The sequence below is a fragment of the Pseudorca crassidens genome, chromosome 3 (assembly GCF_039906515.1).
Source record: "Pseudorca crassidens isolate mPseCra1 chromosome 3, mPseCra1.hap1, whole genome shotgun sequence".
Lineage (NCBI taxonomy): Eukaryota > Metazoa > Chordata > Mammalia > Artiodactyla > Delphinidae > Pseudorca > Pseudorca crassidens.
In genome coordinates this window covers 107,342,741-107,364,272 of record NC_090298.1, presented here as the reverse complement: position 1 = coordinate 107,364,272, position 21,532 = coordinate 107,342,741, and the positions used below count along the sequence as shown (strand labels likewise).

The 21,532-nt window shown below is 35.6% G+C and overlaps 1 protein-coding gene across 1 annotated transcript in view; it reads right to left on the bottom strand.

Annotated features, from left to right (window-relative positions):
- Positions 1 to 21,532, bottom strand: part of ADAMTS19 (ADAM metallopeptidase with thrombospondin type 1 motif 19) — a 278,057-nt gene that overhangs the window by 125,948 nt on the left and 130,577 nt on the right. The window contains exons 9-10 of the mRNA XM_067730099.1: positions 1,682 to 1,822; positions 113 to 263 (exon numbers count right to left, since the gene is read on the bottom strand). Of these exons, the coding sequence (XP_067586200.1) occupies positions 113 to 263; positions 1,682 to 1,822 (292 nt within the window). The remainder of the gene's footprint in view (positions 1 to 112; positions 264 to 1,681; positions 1,823 to 21,532) is intronic.

Here is a 21,532-nt window from a genome sequence, read left to right as displayed (position 1 = left end):
TTGAAGCCACAAACTCTAAAATAAAGTCATCTTCCCCTCCTCCAATCAATACTTCTAAATAATGGATGTGAACATACACTTAAAAAAAATCCTACCTGGATACAACTCTTACCTGCATCTCTTGACAAAAGGAAGCCAATGGCCCAAAGAGAATCTGACACTGCTCGTCAGCAGTGTATGTCATCTCTGGCAACTTGGAGGGAACCATCACGGAATTGACACTCTGGGGATTTGTCTGTAGCAAGCAGTTACTGGTCTTTGACCTGGTGATATGCAGATATGTGTAACATTTTGAGTTAAATGCAAAAAGTTGTTATAATTAGTTAACATAGCAACAGGAAACATTTCGATACTACTAAAATATGTTCTTACTTTTATTTATAGGCTCTTCTATTGAATGCTCATAGAAATTATCCCATGTATGAGAATCATTTGTTTATAATTATTATGATAAACCTAATAATAAAAAAGTTCAAATTAACAGGACTTTTTGTTTTTAAAGATCTTTCATATGGATTAACTCAGCTAATCTACATAACACTGTGAGGTGGTTATTATTTTACATATTTGTAAGATGAAGAAGCTCAGAGAGTAACTTGTCCAAAAGTAATGTATGAAGGTAAGAAATCAACTATATTCTGGGATTTAAGGAATCTATGGAAACATTCTCAAGTGACTATTAATAGTGTGAATATTTTTCTACTTGACATTGTACTACAACTTCCATTTATGGGGTAAAATTTAATTTTATCATAGTTCTGATTCATGAGAAGACAACTACACAAAATCCTGCACTCATTAGGGCCTACTGAGGGGCTTACCATTGCAGTGACAAAGAGAATGCCCAGACTCTACTGCACATATTTCTGGAAAGAGTTATAGTAATGTAATAAATATATTTTAGTAGATTTTAATATTCATTTGACAAAAAATTAGCTTGACAATTTAAATGGCATGGAAAAATAAATTTGTGTAGTGAATTTAGCTAGTTAGATGTTCCTATATTTCTTACTTAGACTTTTGGATACTTTAAGCATCTCTCACTCACTAATTGGGACTTTACATAACATCTATTGGTACTGTTTCATCTTCCCCTTCTATTACTGAAGGAAAAAGTAAAGAACAGGGCTTTAACATGAAAATTAGAACAGTAATACTTTTTTTCATTTCCTTTTCCAACCAGGCAGAAGCTACGTATTACCAAAGCTGAAGGTTGAAAAGAGGAGAATCAAGGACTATTATAATGGTGAAAACTATGCATCGACATTAATGAAAAAAGATTCAGAGTGCAGAACTACCACAGTGGAAAGGTGGAGCTTTTGTTAAAGAGGTTCTTTATAGCAACAGATATAGAGGGATGAACAATGAAAATGTTTCCACTGAGAAATTTTGAAGAGGCAATTAAATATTATGAAAGATTTTTTATCATTATAATAACTTTCAACCTTACAAATCACCTTGCCCATCCTCTTGTTTGAAAGTGTGGAAACTAAGAAACAAGTGGGTTAAATAATATGTCCCAGTCCGCACCATGAGTCAGTGGAGAACCAGGAGTGGATCCCAGCACCTTGATTCCTAATCTGGTGGCTGTTCCCCTCTGCCACACCACCCTCCCAGGTTGGTAGAGGAAGCAGGCACACATACACATTCATGACACAGCAACAGCTAGTGACCTCAATACCTTAGAAATCTTTCCAAATCTTCCTTGCTACATCGGGACCACGAGACATCACCGAGATTTTGTCCTTTAATCCATTCACCAGACATGATATGAAGACCATCAGCACATGATGGGTGGTCATTGTCATGATTAATCCCCATGCTGATTTGGAATATAAAATTTAAAAATTACATTAGATAGATATTTTTAACCTGTTATTATACTTGCAATTAAACAACAGCTAAATAATTAAAATAATGGGAGAGAAATTCGTTTTTATTTTTATTTTCTTTTTTATTGAAGTAGAGTTGAATCACAATGTTGTGTTAATTACTGCTGTACAGCAAAGTGACTCAGTTATATATATACACATTCATTTTCATATTCTTTTCCATTATGGTTTATCACAGGATATGGAATACAGTTCCCTCTGCTATACAGTAGGACCTTGTTGTTTACCCATTCTATATCTAACAGTTTGCATCTGCTAACCCCAAACTCCCACTCTACCCCTCCCACACCCTCCCTTCCCCTTGGCAACCACTGGTCTATTCAGAGAGAAATTAGTTTGTTTTTTTAAAAAAATTTTTTTTGATGTGGACCATTTTTAAAGTCTTTATTGAATTTGTTATAATATTGCTTCTATTTTATGTTTTGGATTTTGGCCACGAGGCATGTGGGATCTTAGCTCCCTAACCAGGGATCGAACCCACACTCCCTGCATTGGAAGGTAAAGTCTTAACCACTGGACTGCCAGGGAAGTCCCGAGAAATTAGTTTTAAAGGTCAACATAACATTAGATTTCAGACTGATTTATTTTTAAAATTTTATGGTCTATATTAAAGGTCAATGTTTTCACTTAGTAAAAAACATTCTCCCAATCAATCTAGTAAATAACACGCTTAGTTCACCTGTATCAAAATAATCTATAGATATATTTTTGACATAGTAGCAGGTATGAAGCACATAGAAGTGGTTTCTATTCAATCACACTAGATTCTTGCTCTTGCCTAAAGATCCTTTATTCATTCCTTTTATCAAATCCGAAAACACATTAAAGTATTATTTTTCCTCAAGTGCTTCACGAGATAGTCTTCCTCCACTCATCATAAAACACAAACTGTCCCTGGGAAACCTGAACACTCTCGGCCATCTTCATCTTTTCTACTGAATCCTGAATCTGTTGCTCCAAGTTGTAACTCTGTTCTAAAACTCTGACTTATCTTCTGATGGACGTATTAGAAGACTGTTAAATTCAGTATGTCTAAAAGCTGCCCTTAATATTTTCTCTTTCAAACCTCTCTGTACTCCTGGATTCTTTTTCTCACTTGTTCTCTTTTGTGTGCCTTTGCTAGCCCAAGAATCTTCAGGTCATCATTTATTCCTTCCTCTCCCAAATTATCACCCAATTGTTTACTAATTGTTAGGGGCAAGCCCTGCTAATCTACTTTCTAAATATTTCCTTCAACTGTTATTTCCTTTCAATTCCTTCTGTTACTATTAAAGAGGATTATAAAAATATTTAATCCTGAAAATTACTATGGCATTCTGAGTGGGTTCTGTGCTTCTAATCTTTGGCAACATTCTCCCTTTTCCTCCTGCCCTGCTCCAGTAAGATCTATTTAAAAACACAATCGGGCTGCCTTTCATCTGCTTTTCCATTACCTATATAGGAATTTCCAGCTCCTTAACATGGTACACAGTTTCTTAATCTTCTTCCAAGCCATTTATTGCATTTCTTTTCAGCAAGAGCAAATGATCTGTAGTTTCCCAAACATTATGTTGTTCCTTATTCTCTTGCATTTTCTCTGTGTCATATACCATAAAAAAGGGGCTTATAAGCTTGAATTAAACAATTCTATGAGGTAGGAACTATTATTATAATAATATAATACCCTTTCTTCTGATGAGAAGTAACTTTCCCAAGGTCATACAACAAGAAAGTGTAAAGTAGTGATGTTTGAATTGAGGAGTCTGGCTCTAGAATCATGTGACTAACCACTGAAGTCCATTCCCTCCCTGACCCTATCCAAAGTGCCTTGCCTTCAACACCTTTCCCTGGATAAATTCTACTTGATCTTCAAGATTCACGTAGATTACTTTCACGAGGTTTTCTTTTACTAAACTCCCACCTCACCTACGGGTACTGTCTCTGTTTTCCCAACACAGGATTCTGTGAACAACATTACTACAGTATTTTCTACATTGTACTCTGTTTTTACTCTTGGTTATCTCTCCAGTTTCTTGAGGATAGGAACTTACTCATTGCTCTAAGATCCTGGCATATGGGAACCATACTCTATAAATGGTATTTAAATGTTGAACCAAGTCAGCATGTATTTGGGTTGGCCAAAAAGTTCGTTCGGGTTTTCTGCAAGAGGTTATGGGAAAATATGAATGAACTTTTTGGGCAACCCAACAGAATCACTTCTATTTCAGTAAAAGTTGCATATAATCTCCTATGAATTCTCATAATGAGGACATTAAAATAACTGTTTGTGAGAGAGTTAATACTGAAGAAGTAGAAAGAGGAAAGCTTGGTTTTGCACATGTTAAGTTTGAGATGATGGCAAGATAGTCCAATGCTCCCTTTTCTCATTGTGTAATGATCTAGATAATAAATAGTCTTTCATAAAAATTTTGTGAACAGGAATATATATATGATATTTTAAAATACTAATAAAAGAATATTGTCATAGAAGTTGCTAAAGGAAATTACAACTATACTACCTATATTTTCTCACATGAAAATGAAAATTTTCAAGACTATTGAACTACATTTTTTGGTTAAATAAACTAAAGATTTAAATCAAAATGGTTAGATTTAATGTTTTTGAAAGAAGAAAATGATATAGATGGAATTAATTAATTTATGAAGAAGAGTAATGAATTAAAAGTTCATTATGTTTGCTAACTTGAAGATTATGGAAATTATATAAATAAAATTTAAAATATACTGTTGAATATCATCCTTCACTTTTAGTGTTACAAAAATTCACCTATATGATACACCATATTTCTCTTTCCTTGTCTAACTAATGTCCTTAAAAAGGGTTTGTATCAATACATATTAATAGAATGACTGACAGAGAGAACAGGAAGAAAAATGTTTTCATACTTTGAAGATAAAGAGAAAAAGTAAGACATGATATGGAGTAGGTAGGGGCCAATTCACTTACTGAGGGCTAGAGTGAAAGACGTAGGAGTTAGATTTGAATCATGTGCCTCCCCCTTATTCATGTGACCAGAGGCAATTTAAATAATAATAAAGGAATAAATGTGCCTCAGTTTCCTCATCTGTTAAATATACTTTTCTGACTGGTTGTGAAGGTTACATGAGGATGATATAAAATGCCTGGCACAGTGCCTGCAATATAGCAGGAACCCATAACCTTTTTTTTTTTTTTTTTTTTTTTAAACTGGGGCAGTAAATCAGAGAAGTTTTATCCTATCTCTCTAATTTGTCAAAAAAACACAGAGATAACCATCATTAAAGGCAATCTGCTGTATTGGCTGACTTTCATGAAAGTGGGGATTTAAGAAAAGCCAAGTAAATAATAATGGCAAGAAGTTACTTTGTCTGGATGTTAAATTAAAATAAGAAATTGTAAATATGCCACAATCTCCCAGATTGATAAAGACGCCTAATGCACTGACTGTACGGTTCCAATGCCGCCCCTGCCTGCATCACTGTCTCACCTCCCCCAGGGATTCTGGCTGCAGCACACATTGCCGGGTGACCCTGTTATAACAACAGCCACTTGCCATGTGGAACATACTCAACTCTCCCATCTGTGGTGGTGCAGTCTTTCAAACCATATACAAATGCTATTATTTTTGAAAGGCAACTGGTCTTTTTCAGAAATAATAAAACTTCTTAAATAATGTGTCCATTTGAGAGAAGGAGAGGGACTCCTTCCAAGATTTAGCAATTTGGACATTTTCCCAAAGCAGTGTAATGTTATTTTCCAAATTGGGAAGATTACAACTTCTCAAGCAGATGATCATTTTCCTTTTGGGATCCTGATTCTCATGTAAGAAATTAGCTACAGCCATGGAGAGATCTGGTGATACAAGCATTGTTTACCATTAGTTAAATTTTCCTAAAGCTATTTAACTTGTAACAGAAGTTATCATTAAATTGGGACAGGGCTTTTTTTTTTATAACCACACATCTGGAACTATCAGGAGACACTGCTTAGTACTGATCCTACAGATTTGAAATAAAACAACTGTGAACCTTTATTTGCGCCAGTCACTATGTTAATCATTTACAATGATGATATCATTTAATCCTCACAATACCCCCAGAATGTTTCTGTTATCATGACTTCTATCTTACAGATTAGGAAGGTGCTGAGGTTAATAGCAGAGCTGTGACTCAGACCCAGGCAGTCTGATGGGTCAAAAGAAGTGAACGTTAAATCACCAAACTATAGATCAAAAGTATCCATTGACATATAAGGTTTATTTTCTGAATAATTTTAAGTGTCTCCTCTCTGTTAGCAGAAACGCACCTTCACACACACAGTCCCATAACCAAGTCGCATGCACTGTGTGGAAAACATTCTCGAAGTAAGACATTAGCAACACCTCTCCTCACACTGTGCAACTGAGCTACATTTTAATAATCTCAGTTTAAATTCACTTTGACAAAGAGCCTTGGGCAAATAAACTCTCCACTAACATTGTACATGGTTGTCAAGTCAACTGAGAAAATATTTTTATCTTATAAAACTTCTCAACTTGTTTAAAAGTCTCTGCCAGGAAGTTTTGTGATATCCTGCGGAAAGCTGGAGAAGCATTTGGATTTTGAAGATGGTCCCTTTTGATGTTTAAAGAGTCAGAGAAGAGAACATTTATGAATTCACTCACATTTTTTGGATAATTTGGAAAGGATCCAATTTGTAAACAGTCATATTTTAAGAGAGTAAACTTTTTTGTGCTGAATACATTAAACATTTTGTCACAATATCTTATTTTCCACTAAAAGCCACATATTATATAGAAAAAATTAATTTATAAAAGGAAACAAACTATCACAAATGACACGTAATTTCATACCATTCAGTGGCTATATCTGATTTGATGTAACTTCACTCCTGTGTACTCATGGAAAAAAGCCCAACATTAAGAAATATGAGACATTTTCATTACTTTTTATATTTTAAATCATTTCACTTTGCACAAAACAAATATGTACTTCCACTGGTAAGTCAAGAGGCAATGGAAAGTAAGTCAGCATCAAGATAAAAAATCAGAGGTCAAAAAATAAAGTAGGGGTACAAAAGGAGATTCCTTTTGACTTTGCTGTGTGTTACACGACAGTTTTATCTAGCAATTCAACAAATACTTGTTAAGAACACACTAAGTGCTAGGCACTGTACTGAGCTGGGGTCGTAAAAATGAGTAAGATCCAGTTTTTACCCTCAAGGAGTTTATCATATACTGGGGCTGGAACACTCCATCCCTTGCCCTCATGCAGCTAAAAGATGCCTGGATCCTGTCCTTCTACGTTCCATAAAGCTCTCCCACCCATTCCTCCTTTTCCAACACTACTTCCATCAACCAAGACAAGAGGTGACTTTCTTCACTTCTGGATTGTTGTTCTTCACTTCTGGATAACCCCTTCACACCTGGCCTTAACTCTTTGCCTTATTAAACAATTATTTAATTATTTTAATTCCTTATGAAAACATTAACAAAAATGAGTTCCCTAGGTAAAATCTTTCAATTTTCCTTGGCAAGCAACGATACTGAAAAAGTGAATAATGAACCAAAGGGCTGGTTAAAATGCAGATTCCTGAGCTCTACCCCAACCGATTAAAAGAGGCCTAAGGGCTTCCCTGGTGGCGCAGTGGTTGAGAGTCCACCTGCCGACGCAGGGGACACGGGTTCGTGCCCCGGTCCGGGAAGATCCCACATGCCGCGGAGCGGCTGGGCCCGTGAGCCATGGCCACTGAGCCTGCGCATCCGGAGCCTGTGCTCCGCAATGGGAGAGGCCACAGCAGTGAGAGGCCCGCGTACCGCAAAAAAAAAAAAAAAAAAAAAAAAAAAAGAGGCCTAAGACCTAAGAAACTTTATTTTAACACATTTTATCAATGATTCTTACTTAAAATTCTGAGAACCAATGAGCTACAAGATAAAATCCACACTTTTTATCTTGTTTTCAAATAATCTGTAAACTGATTTCAATCTAATTTCCACTGGATCAGTTAATTCCAGCCTACTGTTTTGTAGAGTCCCTTCCTTTCAGAATGCTTTCCACAGCTTATTTGTATTTACAAATGTAACTTAAATTTTAAGCCCTTCTTCCCATATAAAGGACTCTTCAATAAATTCTAGCACATATTTCTCATGATTCTTAACTTTTGTACCCTTCAAATATATGGCACAAAAAATATCAGAACTATCTTCTGTTTCTGGTAAATTTTAAGTAATATATACAAAGTATTACTACCTAGAATTTAAGTGTTCAGAGAATAAGAATTATCATATTTTCTTTTTAATTCCTTAAATAGTAATAAATAAATATACATAGATTTTATCAACTAATATAGAATCACAGGAGCAACTAAATATTCTGTACATTTGATGGAAAGTTGAAACTAATGTGGCATCTTACTGACTTAGGGAAACCGTAAGCCTGAAAAGTCTATGGATGATCTGCTCAAGGAAGGTTGCTTGCCTTACTCTAGACCATACATTTGCCAAGAGAAATGCATTAGAGAAATGCAAACAGAAAGCCAATTCTTGTATGGCTGTTCACTAGTTGGGTGATTTTTCTCCTCTTCCACCTACTCACTATGACGTCCAAACCTACATTTGAAGAGAATCTGGTATGGGGGTGCTGCTGCATCTCTGCTGCCTTACGTCCCATTCTGATTATTAACTTGGACAAACTACTTATTACTCTAACTGGTATCACTGTCTAAATAAAATAGCAAATACAAAAACTGTGCAAGTGGTCTTACAAGAATCTCGACTTCTCTGGTGGCACAGTGGTTGAGAATCTGCCTGCCAATGCAGGGAACATGGGTTCGAGCCCTGGTCTGGGAAGATCCCACATGCCGCGGAGCAACTAAGCCCCCGCGCCACAAGTACTGAGCCTGCGCTCTAGAGCCCCATGAGCCACAACTACCGAGCCCGTGTGCCTAGAGCCCATGCTCCGCAACAAGAGAAGCCTCTGCAATAACAAGCCCTCACACTGCCACACTGCAACGAAGAGCAGTCCCCGTTCACTGCAACTAGAGAAAACCCGCACGCAGCAACAAAGACCCAGTGCATCTAAAAAGAAAAAAAAAAAAAAGAATCGCCATAATAAGTATACTTCCTGCCAATCCAGTAAAAATTCTGAAGGATATAAAAGCACTCCTTGAGTGAACAGAGAGATGTATGGCCATTGGAGGCTGAAAATCTCCTTGTTACATTGAAGCATTCATAAAAATAATTATAATACTACTAATAATGAATTATTATTATTATTCATTCACTCTGTATTATTCATTCTGTGTTATGAGTCAACAATGTGCCATGCAATTAGAGCATCACCAACCTAACAATGAACCTTGAAAGGAAAACTTATCCACATTTAGGAATGAAGAAAATTAGTAAAGACAGATTGACTTGCCCAGAGTTCATTCAGAGAGTAGCTGGCATGACAAGAATTCAAGTCCAAGTCTGCGTTGCTTTAATATGCTTTCTCTCATCTGCCCACTGAATAATTTCTATCCTTAACCAAGGCGTGAGTACTAGAGGAAGATACTTGTGACTTTTGCTGTATGGAATTCTAAACCGTACAATATGGAAACAGTGAACTTACATGTTGCTATTACCAATTTTAGTGGGTCAAGGAACATTAATTACAGAAAAATTAATTTTGAATATTTTAAGAAGCAACAGATTTCTAGAAACAAGAGTATATTTGTTTTTGTCTATTACAGTAATCTGTTATTTTATCTGTTTCCCATCCTAAGAGTCCTAGATGATGTACTGTCTTTATCTTCATTTCTTATTTACTTCTTACTGTTTGTCTACTCTCCCTTTAGAATATATCCTCTCTTTCTTATAGTAAGATATGCTGATGTAATCAATATACTGATACTGTACACTGATCTAATCAGTATATTGTACTACAAGATATACTTACTATAAGATATAGTAGATATACTGATGGGCATCAATGCAGAATGAAAGCCAAAAATTTTATTTCCTTCTAAAAGGGACTCCTCTGGATGCTGAGAGAGATTAGCCAAATTTAAGCTTACAGGATACCTCCTGGAGCATATGCTACCTTCTTATTTAATTAGCAGAATTTTAGATTAAATAGTACTATTGCTGAAACTTCTGGAATTGTCCCTTCCAAGTCCACGACTTCAGGATGTGCATGAAACAGCTGAACAGGCCTGTAACCAAACTTCAAAGAAGACTCATCATAACTGATGTATAATTTAACTACTGTATTTCTACACAGTTAATTTTATATAAGAATCAAAATAGCATGTGCCAGAAAGGAAAAATATGTTGTCATATTTGTATTTTTATAGTCATAAAACCATATTTTCCAGTCAAGGCAATTGCATTCCTTGACCCAAACTAATTCCTCTTTCCCTGCTTCTGGAACTCAACTGCTCTCTACCCTGAATCTCAAAATGGTTGTCCAAAAGGTGAGTATTCCTAAAACAAATGCTTATTCATTCATACAATAAATATTTGAGTTCCTATAATATACAATGCACTCAACCTGGTACAATATGAGAAAAAATGTATTAGACACTAATCCTATTTTTATAGAGATTCCTGTCTAGTAGGGAGTGTATGTGTGTATAAATATCAGTATAAATCAGTATATATTAGAAATTAAGCTACAAGTGATATTTACAACTAACAGTGTAAGGGAGTTAAAAAAGGAGATACATTTCCAGCTGGACTTTCAGGTCTAATTTCACAAAAAGGATTACATTTGGTTTGACCATTAAAGGGATTACATTTGTCTTTACTTAATGGATAAGTAAAACTGAAAAAGGTATAAATCAGTAGGGCTGGGAGTTGGAATAAGAAAAAAGCATTAATAAAGACATGAAGCTTGAAAATTATGGATTGTTTACATTCATGAAATAGAGAAGTAGCTTATAAAGTTAGAAAGATAGATTGGGACCAATCTGTAAAAGTCATGAAGCTAAGGCTATGGAATTTGGAGTTCATTCATTAGGTGGTAAGGAGCAATAAAGATTTCTGAACTGAAGATCAGAACCATAATTCAGGAAGCTGAATCTGATGAAAGTAAGATAGATTAGAAAGATTAGGTGCTGAGGCAAGGAGACCGCTGAGGTGGGTATTGCAATAGTCCAAGCCTGGATAAATAACAGAGAGGGAATGGAAAGATGGGTTAACTATTTCAGATGACCAATGAACAGAATTTTACAACTGATTATGGAAGGAGCTAAGACTAGAAAGAGTTAAAGATGTTTTAGATGTCTCAACTTAAGAACTGATAACAATATTGATGCCAATAACAGAAATGCAGATGTCTGAAGAAGTGGGTTATAACCTGGCCCTACCTTGGTTCTACCCAGGCAAAATTTCCATCAAAGCATATAAGCAAATGTCATTGATTTCAAAGCCTTATTAATTACAAGGCATCTACATTGTTCGTACTCTGGGATTACTTAAAACTTTAGCAGGTGCCCCAAATATTTGTTGCCTTCAAGGAGCTAACTTTGCATATTTATTGCCTCATTAACTTCTCAGTTCCAAAGAAACTCCTGAATTGTCAACTTAGTGGAAAAGCCATGTCTCTAAGCCAAAGTTTAATAAATATATATTAGTCTTTTCCCCTTGGTTCAAAAAAGCAAAACAAAAACCAAAAACATACAAGTATTTTGGCCATGTGAAAACACGTTCTGTGTTTTTATAGTCACATAATTTATAAGTAATTTTCCCTAATGTATGTAATTTTATCCATTCATCATCTCTATGAAGTAGGCAATCTAATTACCAGATGAGATTCTTAATCAGTAAATAAATTGTATATGTTTAATGCAGTTTCTTTTAACTTTTAAAAATGCAGAACTCTGCTAGAGCTTTTTTATTTTCTTGACACTATCTATTACAAGTATAAATTACCATAAATGTGCTAAAGTCAAATTACAAAATTGTATCGTAAACGGTTTTCAAGACAAACAACTTTGTCTACAACCTTATATCCATACTATTATTTCAATAATATAAACCTACCTTAAAAGGACAGTTTTTATAATTAGCAAAACAAAGTGCTGAGGCATCAGATACTACACGGTCAAAAAATAAATACTATTTCATTAATATAAGACAATGATCATTTTCAAGTCCTTATGATTACTTTTATTGGCTACTTATTTTTAAAGTAATGGGATAAATTTAACAAGTGAGAAAAAGATGAGATGCTTAACCATTCTAGCAAGCAAAGAAACACAAAACAAATTAAATTGTAATTTCACATGTGCTAAACTCAAAGCTGGGAAAATAAACTGAAACTGTATTTACCAGCAGTCTTCTATTTAAATTTGGATAAATATTGCATATGGCCTCCAAAAATAGTGCCCCACTTACACACCTCTCAAAAATGTATAAGAATATCTATTTCCTCATAGATGAACGCTTTTCATTCACTTACACTGTTCATCGAAAAATCATTTAACAGCTATTTATAGAGCACAAATGAAAGGTGTGAGAGATACAATGTTAAACAGCAATGACAGCAGAAACAAACATAAAACAAAACAAGGCACAGCCCCTGTCCTCAAGAAACACAATCTAGGGCTTGCCTGGTGGCACAGTGGTTAAGAATCCACCTGCTAATATAGGGGACACAGGTTTGAGCCCTGGTCCGGGAAGATCCCACATGCCGCGGAGCAACTGAGTCTGTGTGCCACAACTACTGAGCCTGCACTCTAGAGACCGTGAGCCACAACTACTGAGCCCACGTGCCACAACTACTGAAGCATGCACACCTAGAGCCCATGTTCCACAACAAGAGAAGCCACCGCAATGAGAAGCCCGAGCATCGCAATGAAGAGTAGCGCCCGCTCGCTGCAACTAGAGAAAGCCCTTGCGCAGCAATAAAGACCCAATGCAGCCAAAAATAAATAAATAAATAAAATAAACACAATCTAATTAGAGATACAGACATTAAATAATCATGCAAGTGTAAACCTACAATTGTGAAAAAACTAGGAATGAAAACTACACAGAATTAGTAAGAGCAGATATGAAGGGATTTAACCTACCCATGGAATACTTCTCTGAAGAAATGACATGAAAGAAGAGTAAGAGAAAATGAGGGAAGAGGACAGGGAGAGTTTTCTTGTCAAAGGAGGCACGTGGTCCTTACAGTGGGAGTAAATATGGATTCATCTGTGTAGATTTATGTAATCTGATTGTCTGCTTTTTCCAGCACCAGTACAAACTGCTTTACCTATTCTGAAATGTATTACTATTTGATAGTGCTCACCCTCCTCCTCCCCAGAGTGTTTTTTTTTTTTAAACAAGAAATTTCTTATGTTGAGTTTTCCACATGGACTCTAAAATCAGGCTGTCTAGTAAAAAAATTCTATTGATATTTTGGGCAGATTATATTAATTTATATATAGATAATTGTCATTTTATAATATTGACTGTTCCTACCCTAAACCAGGAAATCTCTTTCCATTTATTTACACCACTTTTATGACTCTGTGGGGTTAATAATTCTTCCTTTTATAAGTCTTGTACATTCCTTTGTAAGTATATTCCTAGGTGTTTTATCTTTTTAATTTTTATTTTATTTTTTGCTATCTTCAATATAAATGAAATTTTTTTCTTTCCTTACAGTTTGCAAGTGGCTCTTGTTCATGTATTGGAAAGAAAACAATTTTTACACAGTTTTTTAACAGGCCAATAAAATTCTCTCACTGCTCTAATAGGTTTTTTAGTAGATTGTCTGAAGTTTTCCATTTATACAAATGATACTCATTTTGCCTCTCCTTTCTAATTTTAAATTTATTAAATACTTTCATGAAAACAAATATATGTAATATATATGTGTACACATACTACATTGTATATGTGTGTATCTGAATGTGCTATGTAATATAAATAACTTAAGTATTAAGGAGATAAACAGTAAGGTCCTACTGTATAGCACAGAGAACTATATTCAATGTCCTATGATTAAAAAAAAAAACACCCAATTAAAAAATGGGTGAAAGACTTAAATAGACAAGTCACCAAAGAAGACATACAGATGGCCAACAGGCACATGAAAAGATGATCAACATCACTAATTATTAGAGAAAGGCAAATCAAAACTACAATGAGGTATCACCTCACACCAGTCAGAACAGCCATCATCAAAAAAATCTACAAACAGGGCTTCCCTGGTGGCGCAGTGGTTGAGAGTCCACCTGCTGATGCAGGGGACACGCGTTCGTGCCCCGGTCGGGAAGGATCCCACATGCCGCGGAGCGGCTGGGCCTGTGAGCCATGGCCGCTGAGCCTGCGCGTCTGGAGCCTGCGCTCCGCAACGGGAGAGGCCACAACAGTGAAAGACCCATGTACTGCAAAAAAAAAAAAAAAAAAAAGCTACAAACAATAAATGCTGGAGAGGGTGTGGAGAAAAGGGAACCCTTTTGCACTGTTGGTGGGAATATAAATTGATACAGCCACTATGGAGAAAAGTATGGAGGTTCCTTAGAAAACTAAAAATAGAACTACCATATGACCCAGCAATCCCACTACTGTGCATATACCCTGAGAAAACCATAATTCAAAGAGACACATGTACCCCAATGTTCATTGCAGCTCTATTTACAATAGCCAGGACATGGAAACAACCTAAATGTCCAACAACAGATGAATGGATAAAGAAGATGTGGAACATATATAGAATGGAATATTACTCAGCCATAAAAAGGAATGAAACTGGATCATTTGCAGAGATATGGATGGACCTAGAGTCTGTCATCCAGAGTGAAGTAAGCCAGAAAGAGAAAAACAAATATCGTATATTAATGCATATATGTGGAATCTAGAAAAATGGTACAGATGAACCTATTTGCAGGGCAGGAATAGAGACCTGGACGTAGAGAACGGACATGTGGACAAAGCGGGGGGAAGGGAAGAGTGGGATGAATTGGGAGATCAGGACTGACACATGTACACTACCATGTGTAAAATAGATAGCTAGTGGGAACATGCTGTAAAGCACAGGAAACTCAGCTTGGTGCTCTGTGGGATGGGGGGTCAAGTGGGAGGGAGGTCCAGGAGGGAGGGGATATAGGTATACATATAGCTGATTCACTCATTGTACAGCAGAAACTAACACAACATTGTAAAGCAATTATACTCCAATAAAAAATATCCTCTGATAAACCATAATGGAAAGGAATATATTAAAAAAAAAGAATATATATATGTGTAACTGAATCACTTTGCTGTACAGCTGTAATTAGCATAACATTGTAAATCAACTATACTTCAACAACAACAAAAAAGTATTAAGGGAAACCATCACACAAATAGGAAATTTGGACAAGACAAATTCTAAGGTCCATGACCAACTTCTCTATCAGATCTTATATTTCCGCCTTCGAGAAGAAGGCACGCAAAGTGTGTGCTGTTGTAGAAATCATTTTAGTCCTGAAGTCCTAAAGACAGTCTTGTATACTTTCTCTTAGAAGTCTCATCTGTGATGTATCAGTCTTTATTTTATCTGGAATTGATTTCTAGAAATGAGCTGAGGAAAGTGTTCAATTTTATTTTTATACATGTGGAAAACCAATTGTACCACCACATTTTTATAAACAGTCAACTTCCTTTACTGGTCTGCAATGACAGTGTGGTCAGATGTCAGGTTTTCAAGTAGGCATGGGCCTGTTTATGACTCTGTATTTCACTGTATTTCCTGTGAATATATGCGTAAATGTCAAGATCTTAGTTACTATAGTCTCATGATAGGTCTTCATTTCCGTTAGAGAAAGATTCCCATGTTATTCTCCTCCTCAGCCTCTTCTACCTTTGCCTCCAGCTTCATAGCTTCTCCAAGAATGTTTTGACTATTTTTGGCTATTTGTACTTATATATAAATGTTAGAAATATTTACCAACTTATATAAAAGTTTATCATTGGAATTTCCATGAACCTCTAAAATATGTACAGCAGAACTGACATCTGTAAGATATTTCATTTACCCACAAACATATATTTCCACTGATACAGGTTTGATTTAATGAATTTTAATAGGGGTATTTGCTTTTCTGTCTTTTGTTGGATTTATTCTTAAGTATTTTGTGTTTTCTATTGCTACAGTAAACAGCATCCTCTTTTTTAATGATATTTTGTATTTTTGTGTTTTTTATATTTATCTTATATCCAATAGACTTACTGTACTCATCAACTAATTCCATACTTTACCTTTGCATTATATTGTGTTTTTATGTAGGCAATCATATCATTTGCAAAGTAAAATAGCTTTGTTTCTTCCATTCTCAACCCTACATCTTTCATTTATTTTACTCTCATGCTGTACTGGTTTGTACCCCCAGTACATATATAGAAGTAGATACAGTGAGATCTTTGTGATTTTATTAATTTTATAGAGGATGTTTCTAATATTTAACAATTAAGAATCATGATTCCCATTGATCTTGATAAATTTACATGAGTAAATTTTATTTTATTGTATTTTTTTCTGCATCTACTGAGATAGTGTAATTTTTCTGTTAATTACAAACAAATATTGTATATTAACACATATACGTGGAATCTGAAAAAAATGGTATAGACGATCTTATTTACAAAGCAGAAATAGACACAGACGTAGAGAACAAACGTATGGATACCAAGGGGGAGGCGGGAGGGTGGAGGGTGGGATGAATTGGGAGATTGGGATCGACATATATACACTATTGATACTATGTATAAAATAGATAACTAACGAGAACCTACTGTATAGAACAGGGAACTCTACTTAATGCTCTGTAGTGACCTAAATGGGAAGGAAATCCAAGAAAGAGGGGATATATGTATACGTATAGCTGATTCACTTTGCTGTACAAAAGAAATTAACACAATATTGTAAAGCAACTATACTCCAATAAAAATTTAAAAAGAAATCAGAATCTGTTAATTAATCTGTTAATGTGGGGATTAAGATTTTTAAATGATAAATGACCTTTGCTATACAGACATAAAGTCACCTTTATTCTCTTGTATTAAGTTCATTTATTTATACAGTGCTGCTTTATTTTGAAAATGTTTCTTTGCCATTTTTGCATCATTCTCAGATAAGAAATAATTGATACTTGCTTCTTTATAATAGTCCTTTATTGATTTTCATATTATATTAATGCTAGCCTCAAATAATGAATTTGAGGATGTTCCTTCATTCTAGAAAATTTAGATTTTCTAAATTTCCTTGAAGCTATTGCTGTGTGAACTTGTGTTTTCTTTGAAAAGATTCTAAAGTGCTGATTCAATTTATTTAAATAGTTATAGAGCTTTATGTCCTTCCATTACATTTTCTTAGAATTTTCCCATTTCATCTCTTTGTAGCTTTTTGCCATGAAAGTATTTAGTGTATTTTCTTAGTATCTTTTTAATGTCTTTGGTATCTGTGTTACATCTCCTTTTCTCATTTCTAATACTGTTGAATTATGCCTGTTTTTCTCGATCAATCCTATCTTTCTCAATTTTACTTGCATTTTCATATATTTAATTTTGGCTTTGTTGTTCACATTTATCACATTTTTCTTTTTCATTAATTTCTACTCTTCATTATTTCTTCTAATTTTTTTACTTTGTTGTTATCTTTCTAACATCTTAATTTGAAAACTTAGGGCATTAATTTCATCATAAAATTTTTATGTATGTTTAAAGCTATTCATTTTCCTCTATGCGCTATTTTATCTGCAATCTACACTTTCTAAATAGTATATTTGTTATTGTTTAAACCTGAGAATATTCTGGTTTCCCTAATGATTTCTCCTTTGATCTATGGGTTTTTCAAAAGTATGCTTGTAAATTTCTAAATTTCTTAGTTTTTTTGTTATGGATGTTTAACTTAATTGTATTATGATCAGAAAAAATCATCTGTATATTCATTTTTTGAAATTGAAATTGTAGAATAAAACAATATATGGTCATTCTTTGTAACTATCCAGTATGTTTTAAAAGAGCAAGTGTTCTTTTATAATTGGCTGTAGGTTTTATATCTGCCCAATAGATCAATATTTTTAGTTGTTCAAATCTCTTCTCTTCCATATAGATCTTTCTGTTCACTTGATCTATCAGTTTCAGAGAGCTGTGTTAAAAACTCCCACTATGGGGCTTCCCTGGTGGCGCAGTGGTTGAGAGTCCACCTGCCGATGCAGGGGACACGGGTTTGTGCCCCAGTCCGGGAAGATCACACATGCCGCGGAGCGGCTGGGCCCGTGAGCCATGGGCGCGGGGCCTGCGTGTATGGCCGCGGGGCCTGCGCGTCCGGAGCCTGTGCTTCTCAACGGGAGAGGCCACAACAGCGAGAGGCCCGCGTACAGCAAAAAAAAAAAAAAAAATCTCTCTTTGGAATTTTCAGGTATTTAAAATGGGGAGGGGAAATTTCAATGTCTATCAGTCCAGATCATAATGTTAATTCTAATGTAAATCTGATATTACTTAGATAAAACAACTGATTTCCTCAAGCAGAATGTTTTATTCATTTCTACTAGACAATTAGTACTTTCATATATTCAGCTGTTCTACACGGCTTAGGAGGTTATATATTCTACATTTTTAGTAATCAATTTATTGAATAAAAGTACATACTATGTGCCAAGTACTCATGTTCTAGAGGTTGGGAATACAACAGCGAACTGAGGAGACAAGAATTCATCATATGCATACAGATAGATTGATAGATACATAGGTGGACAGATAGACAGATAGATACACAGCTGAATTGGAAACATTTTATGAAGAAAAGTAAAGTAGGCAGAGGAGGATAAGCTGGGGCTGTGATTATATTTACATTTGTAAGACATGTTATCAGAAATGCCTCACTAAGGTGACACTTGAGCAGAGAACTAAAGAAGAAAAACAGAGACAGCCATGTGGCTGTTCTGGAGAAGAATATTGCAGGCAGAAGGAAAAGCAAAAGGTACAGGGTTTGAGGTAGATGTTTGCTTCATGTGTTTGAGTTACAGAAAAGAGGCTGATGCATCTAGAGCCCTCTTAGTAAGGAGGGAAATGGTAGGCTGGAAGTGAAGGAGGCTAGACTATGTAAGGTCTTGTGGGGCATTTTAAAGGTTGAGAGTTTTACCAGTACGATAGGAAGCTACTGGAAGATTCTGAGCAAAGAAGTCAGGCAATTTGCTTTGTTTTAGAAGACTGACCCTGGCTCTGAATTGAAAAGAGGCTGTAGGAGGAAAGGGATGAAAAGTAAAGATCATTTACGAGGCAACTGTAATAATCCAGATGAGAAGTGATATTGGCTTGGCCCAGAGTGGTAGCAGGAGAATTAGTGAGAAGTAATCAGATTCTGGATGTAGTATGAAGGTGGAGTCAACAGCTGATGAACCGAATGTTGAGAGCGAGAAACAGAGAGGGCTCAAGGGCAGTTTCATGGTGTTTGGCTGAGTAACTGGAAGGATGGAGCTTCCACTTATTGTGATAGGAAGACCTCAGGGGGGAGCACTTCCAGGGTGTGGGGAATCATTTCTGCATGTGCATGCTGGAATGAAGTCTCACTCCATGTAGCCTTGGGTATATTTAAAAACACATGGGGATTTCCCTGGTGGCACAGTGGTTAATAATCCGCCTGCCAATGCAGGGGACATGGGTTCAAGCCTTGGTCCAGGAAGATGCCACATGCTGTGGAACAACTAAACCTGTGCGCCACGACTATTGAGCCTGCGCTCTACAGCCTGCGAGCCATAACTACTGAGCCTGTGTGCCACAACTGCTGAAGCCCACACGCCCTAGAGCCCCCACTTGCCGCAACCAGAGAAAGCCCGTGCACAGCAACGAAGACCCAAAACAGCCAAAAACAAATAAATTAATTAATTAAAAAAACCCATATTATTTTAATAAAACTTTACCTAATATCTTATTAAAAGTTTCATACAATAGCTAAAAATGCTCTAAACAATTTGAGTGTGCATACAGCACCTTTTCTATAATAAAATTTCATTGACATTCTACACATAAGAATATTTTACTAAGATAATTACTATATTAAAACATTCACTTATTTAACACATATTTATTGTTTGCCTAGTATGTACCGAGCACTAACAAATGGATTAGGAATCTCATGATAATAAAAAATAGGCATGGTTCATTACCCCTTGGAGCTTCAAGCCTATGAATAGATGAATGAATACACATTTATAAAGAGATGGTGGCATTGAGTGTTTAACAGACTGACCTACACAGAACACGTACTATAGGAAATGGTTATTGATAAGATGTGTGAATTATGATCAGCAGGACATAATTACTCAAAGATATTCCCATCCTTGTAAGGTAGAGGGTGTAGCATGTGCCAATGTCCTGCAGTGTGAAGAACCATGGTACGTTAGAAACACTGTAAGAACTCTAACGTGGCTGCAGTGCTGAGAATGAGAGGGAGCATAGTGTGAAGTATGGCTGAAGACATTAGGTTGGGGATAGATAATAAAGAGCCAGCCCAGAAGTAAGTTAAGTGAGTTAGAAGTACCCTTACGCATTTCTGACATAGCACAGTAAGTAATTGACAACATGGGCTTTGGATTTGGACAGACTTGACTTTGAACATCCACTCAGTCACTTATTAGCTGTGTGAACTTCGGCAACCATCATTCCTAAAGTAAAGCTAATAGTAATGCCTTCCTTCCTCAGGTGGGAGCAGAAGTCTTTGGTCTCAATGTGCTAAGTCAGTGTAAAGTTTTGCTGCCCAATAAATCTCCAGATATAGCAAGGTCAGAAAAATACTCACAGGATTATGTTACTAACAATTATCTTTCAAAATATTATTTCCATAATGATTTATATATTTTATAATATCTAAGACCTGGGGCTAAGTTTTAGTAAAAGCTTACCCGATATTAAAGGGTTTATTTTACTTTTAGTTGGAATTCAGAGAGAGGGCTGAATTATTTGTGGCCCTAAAGGAAAAAGTACGTGATATGTATATATGGTACATATATGGTATATATTCATATTGTGTATATATATATACACACACACACATTTATAAAACAAACAAGTCTAAAATACCACTAAAAATGTGTAAAAAAGAACAACTTTTATTATTTGCAACGGATTGTATCACAGAATTTATGTCTAAAAGGACTGCACAGAATATATGAGGACAGAGATAAACAATTCAAATAAAAACCGCCTTTCAGGCTAAAAATAAAAACAGTCCTCTCTGGCAACCAAATGTGACTCCTATGTAATACTGTCTTAGAGTGAATAACCGTTATGTAACAGGGCTCTTCAAAGTGTGGTCTGGGCAATGGCTGCCAGAAGGTGAACTGTTTTTTTTTTTACAGATTTGTAACTAGATAAGCGGCTGGCACTAGAATGTAAATCAGCTACATCATTAAGCACAAAGTTTAGTTCAACTGATTTTTTTTTTAATTTCAAGACTTTTTCAACAAAGCGAGCAATGTGCTATATTCTGGCATAGCTCCTTACCTCATCAGAGACCACATTTCCAATATAAGATCAGTTATTGAGCAGCTAATGAGAAAATCAAATTTAATGGAGAGAATTGTACTACATACACTAAAGTAGATTCTAGATGACCTTCAAGTGTTATATGGCAATAAAGAGAGACGAGAGAGAGAGAGAGAGAGAGAGGGAGGAGAAGAAAATAGAAAACTACTAGACAAA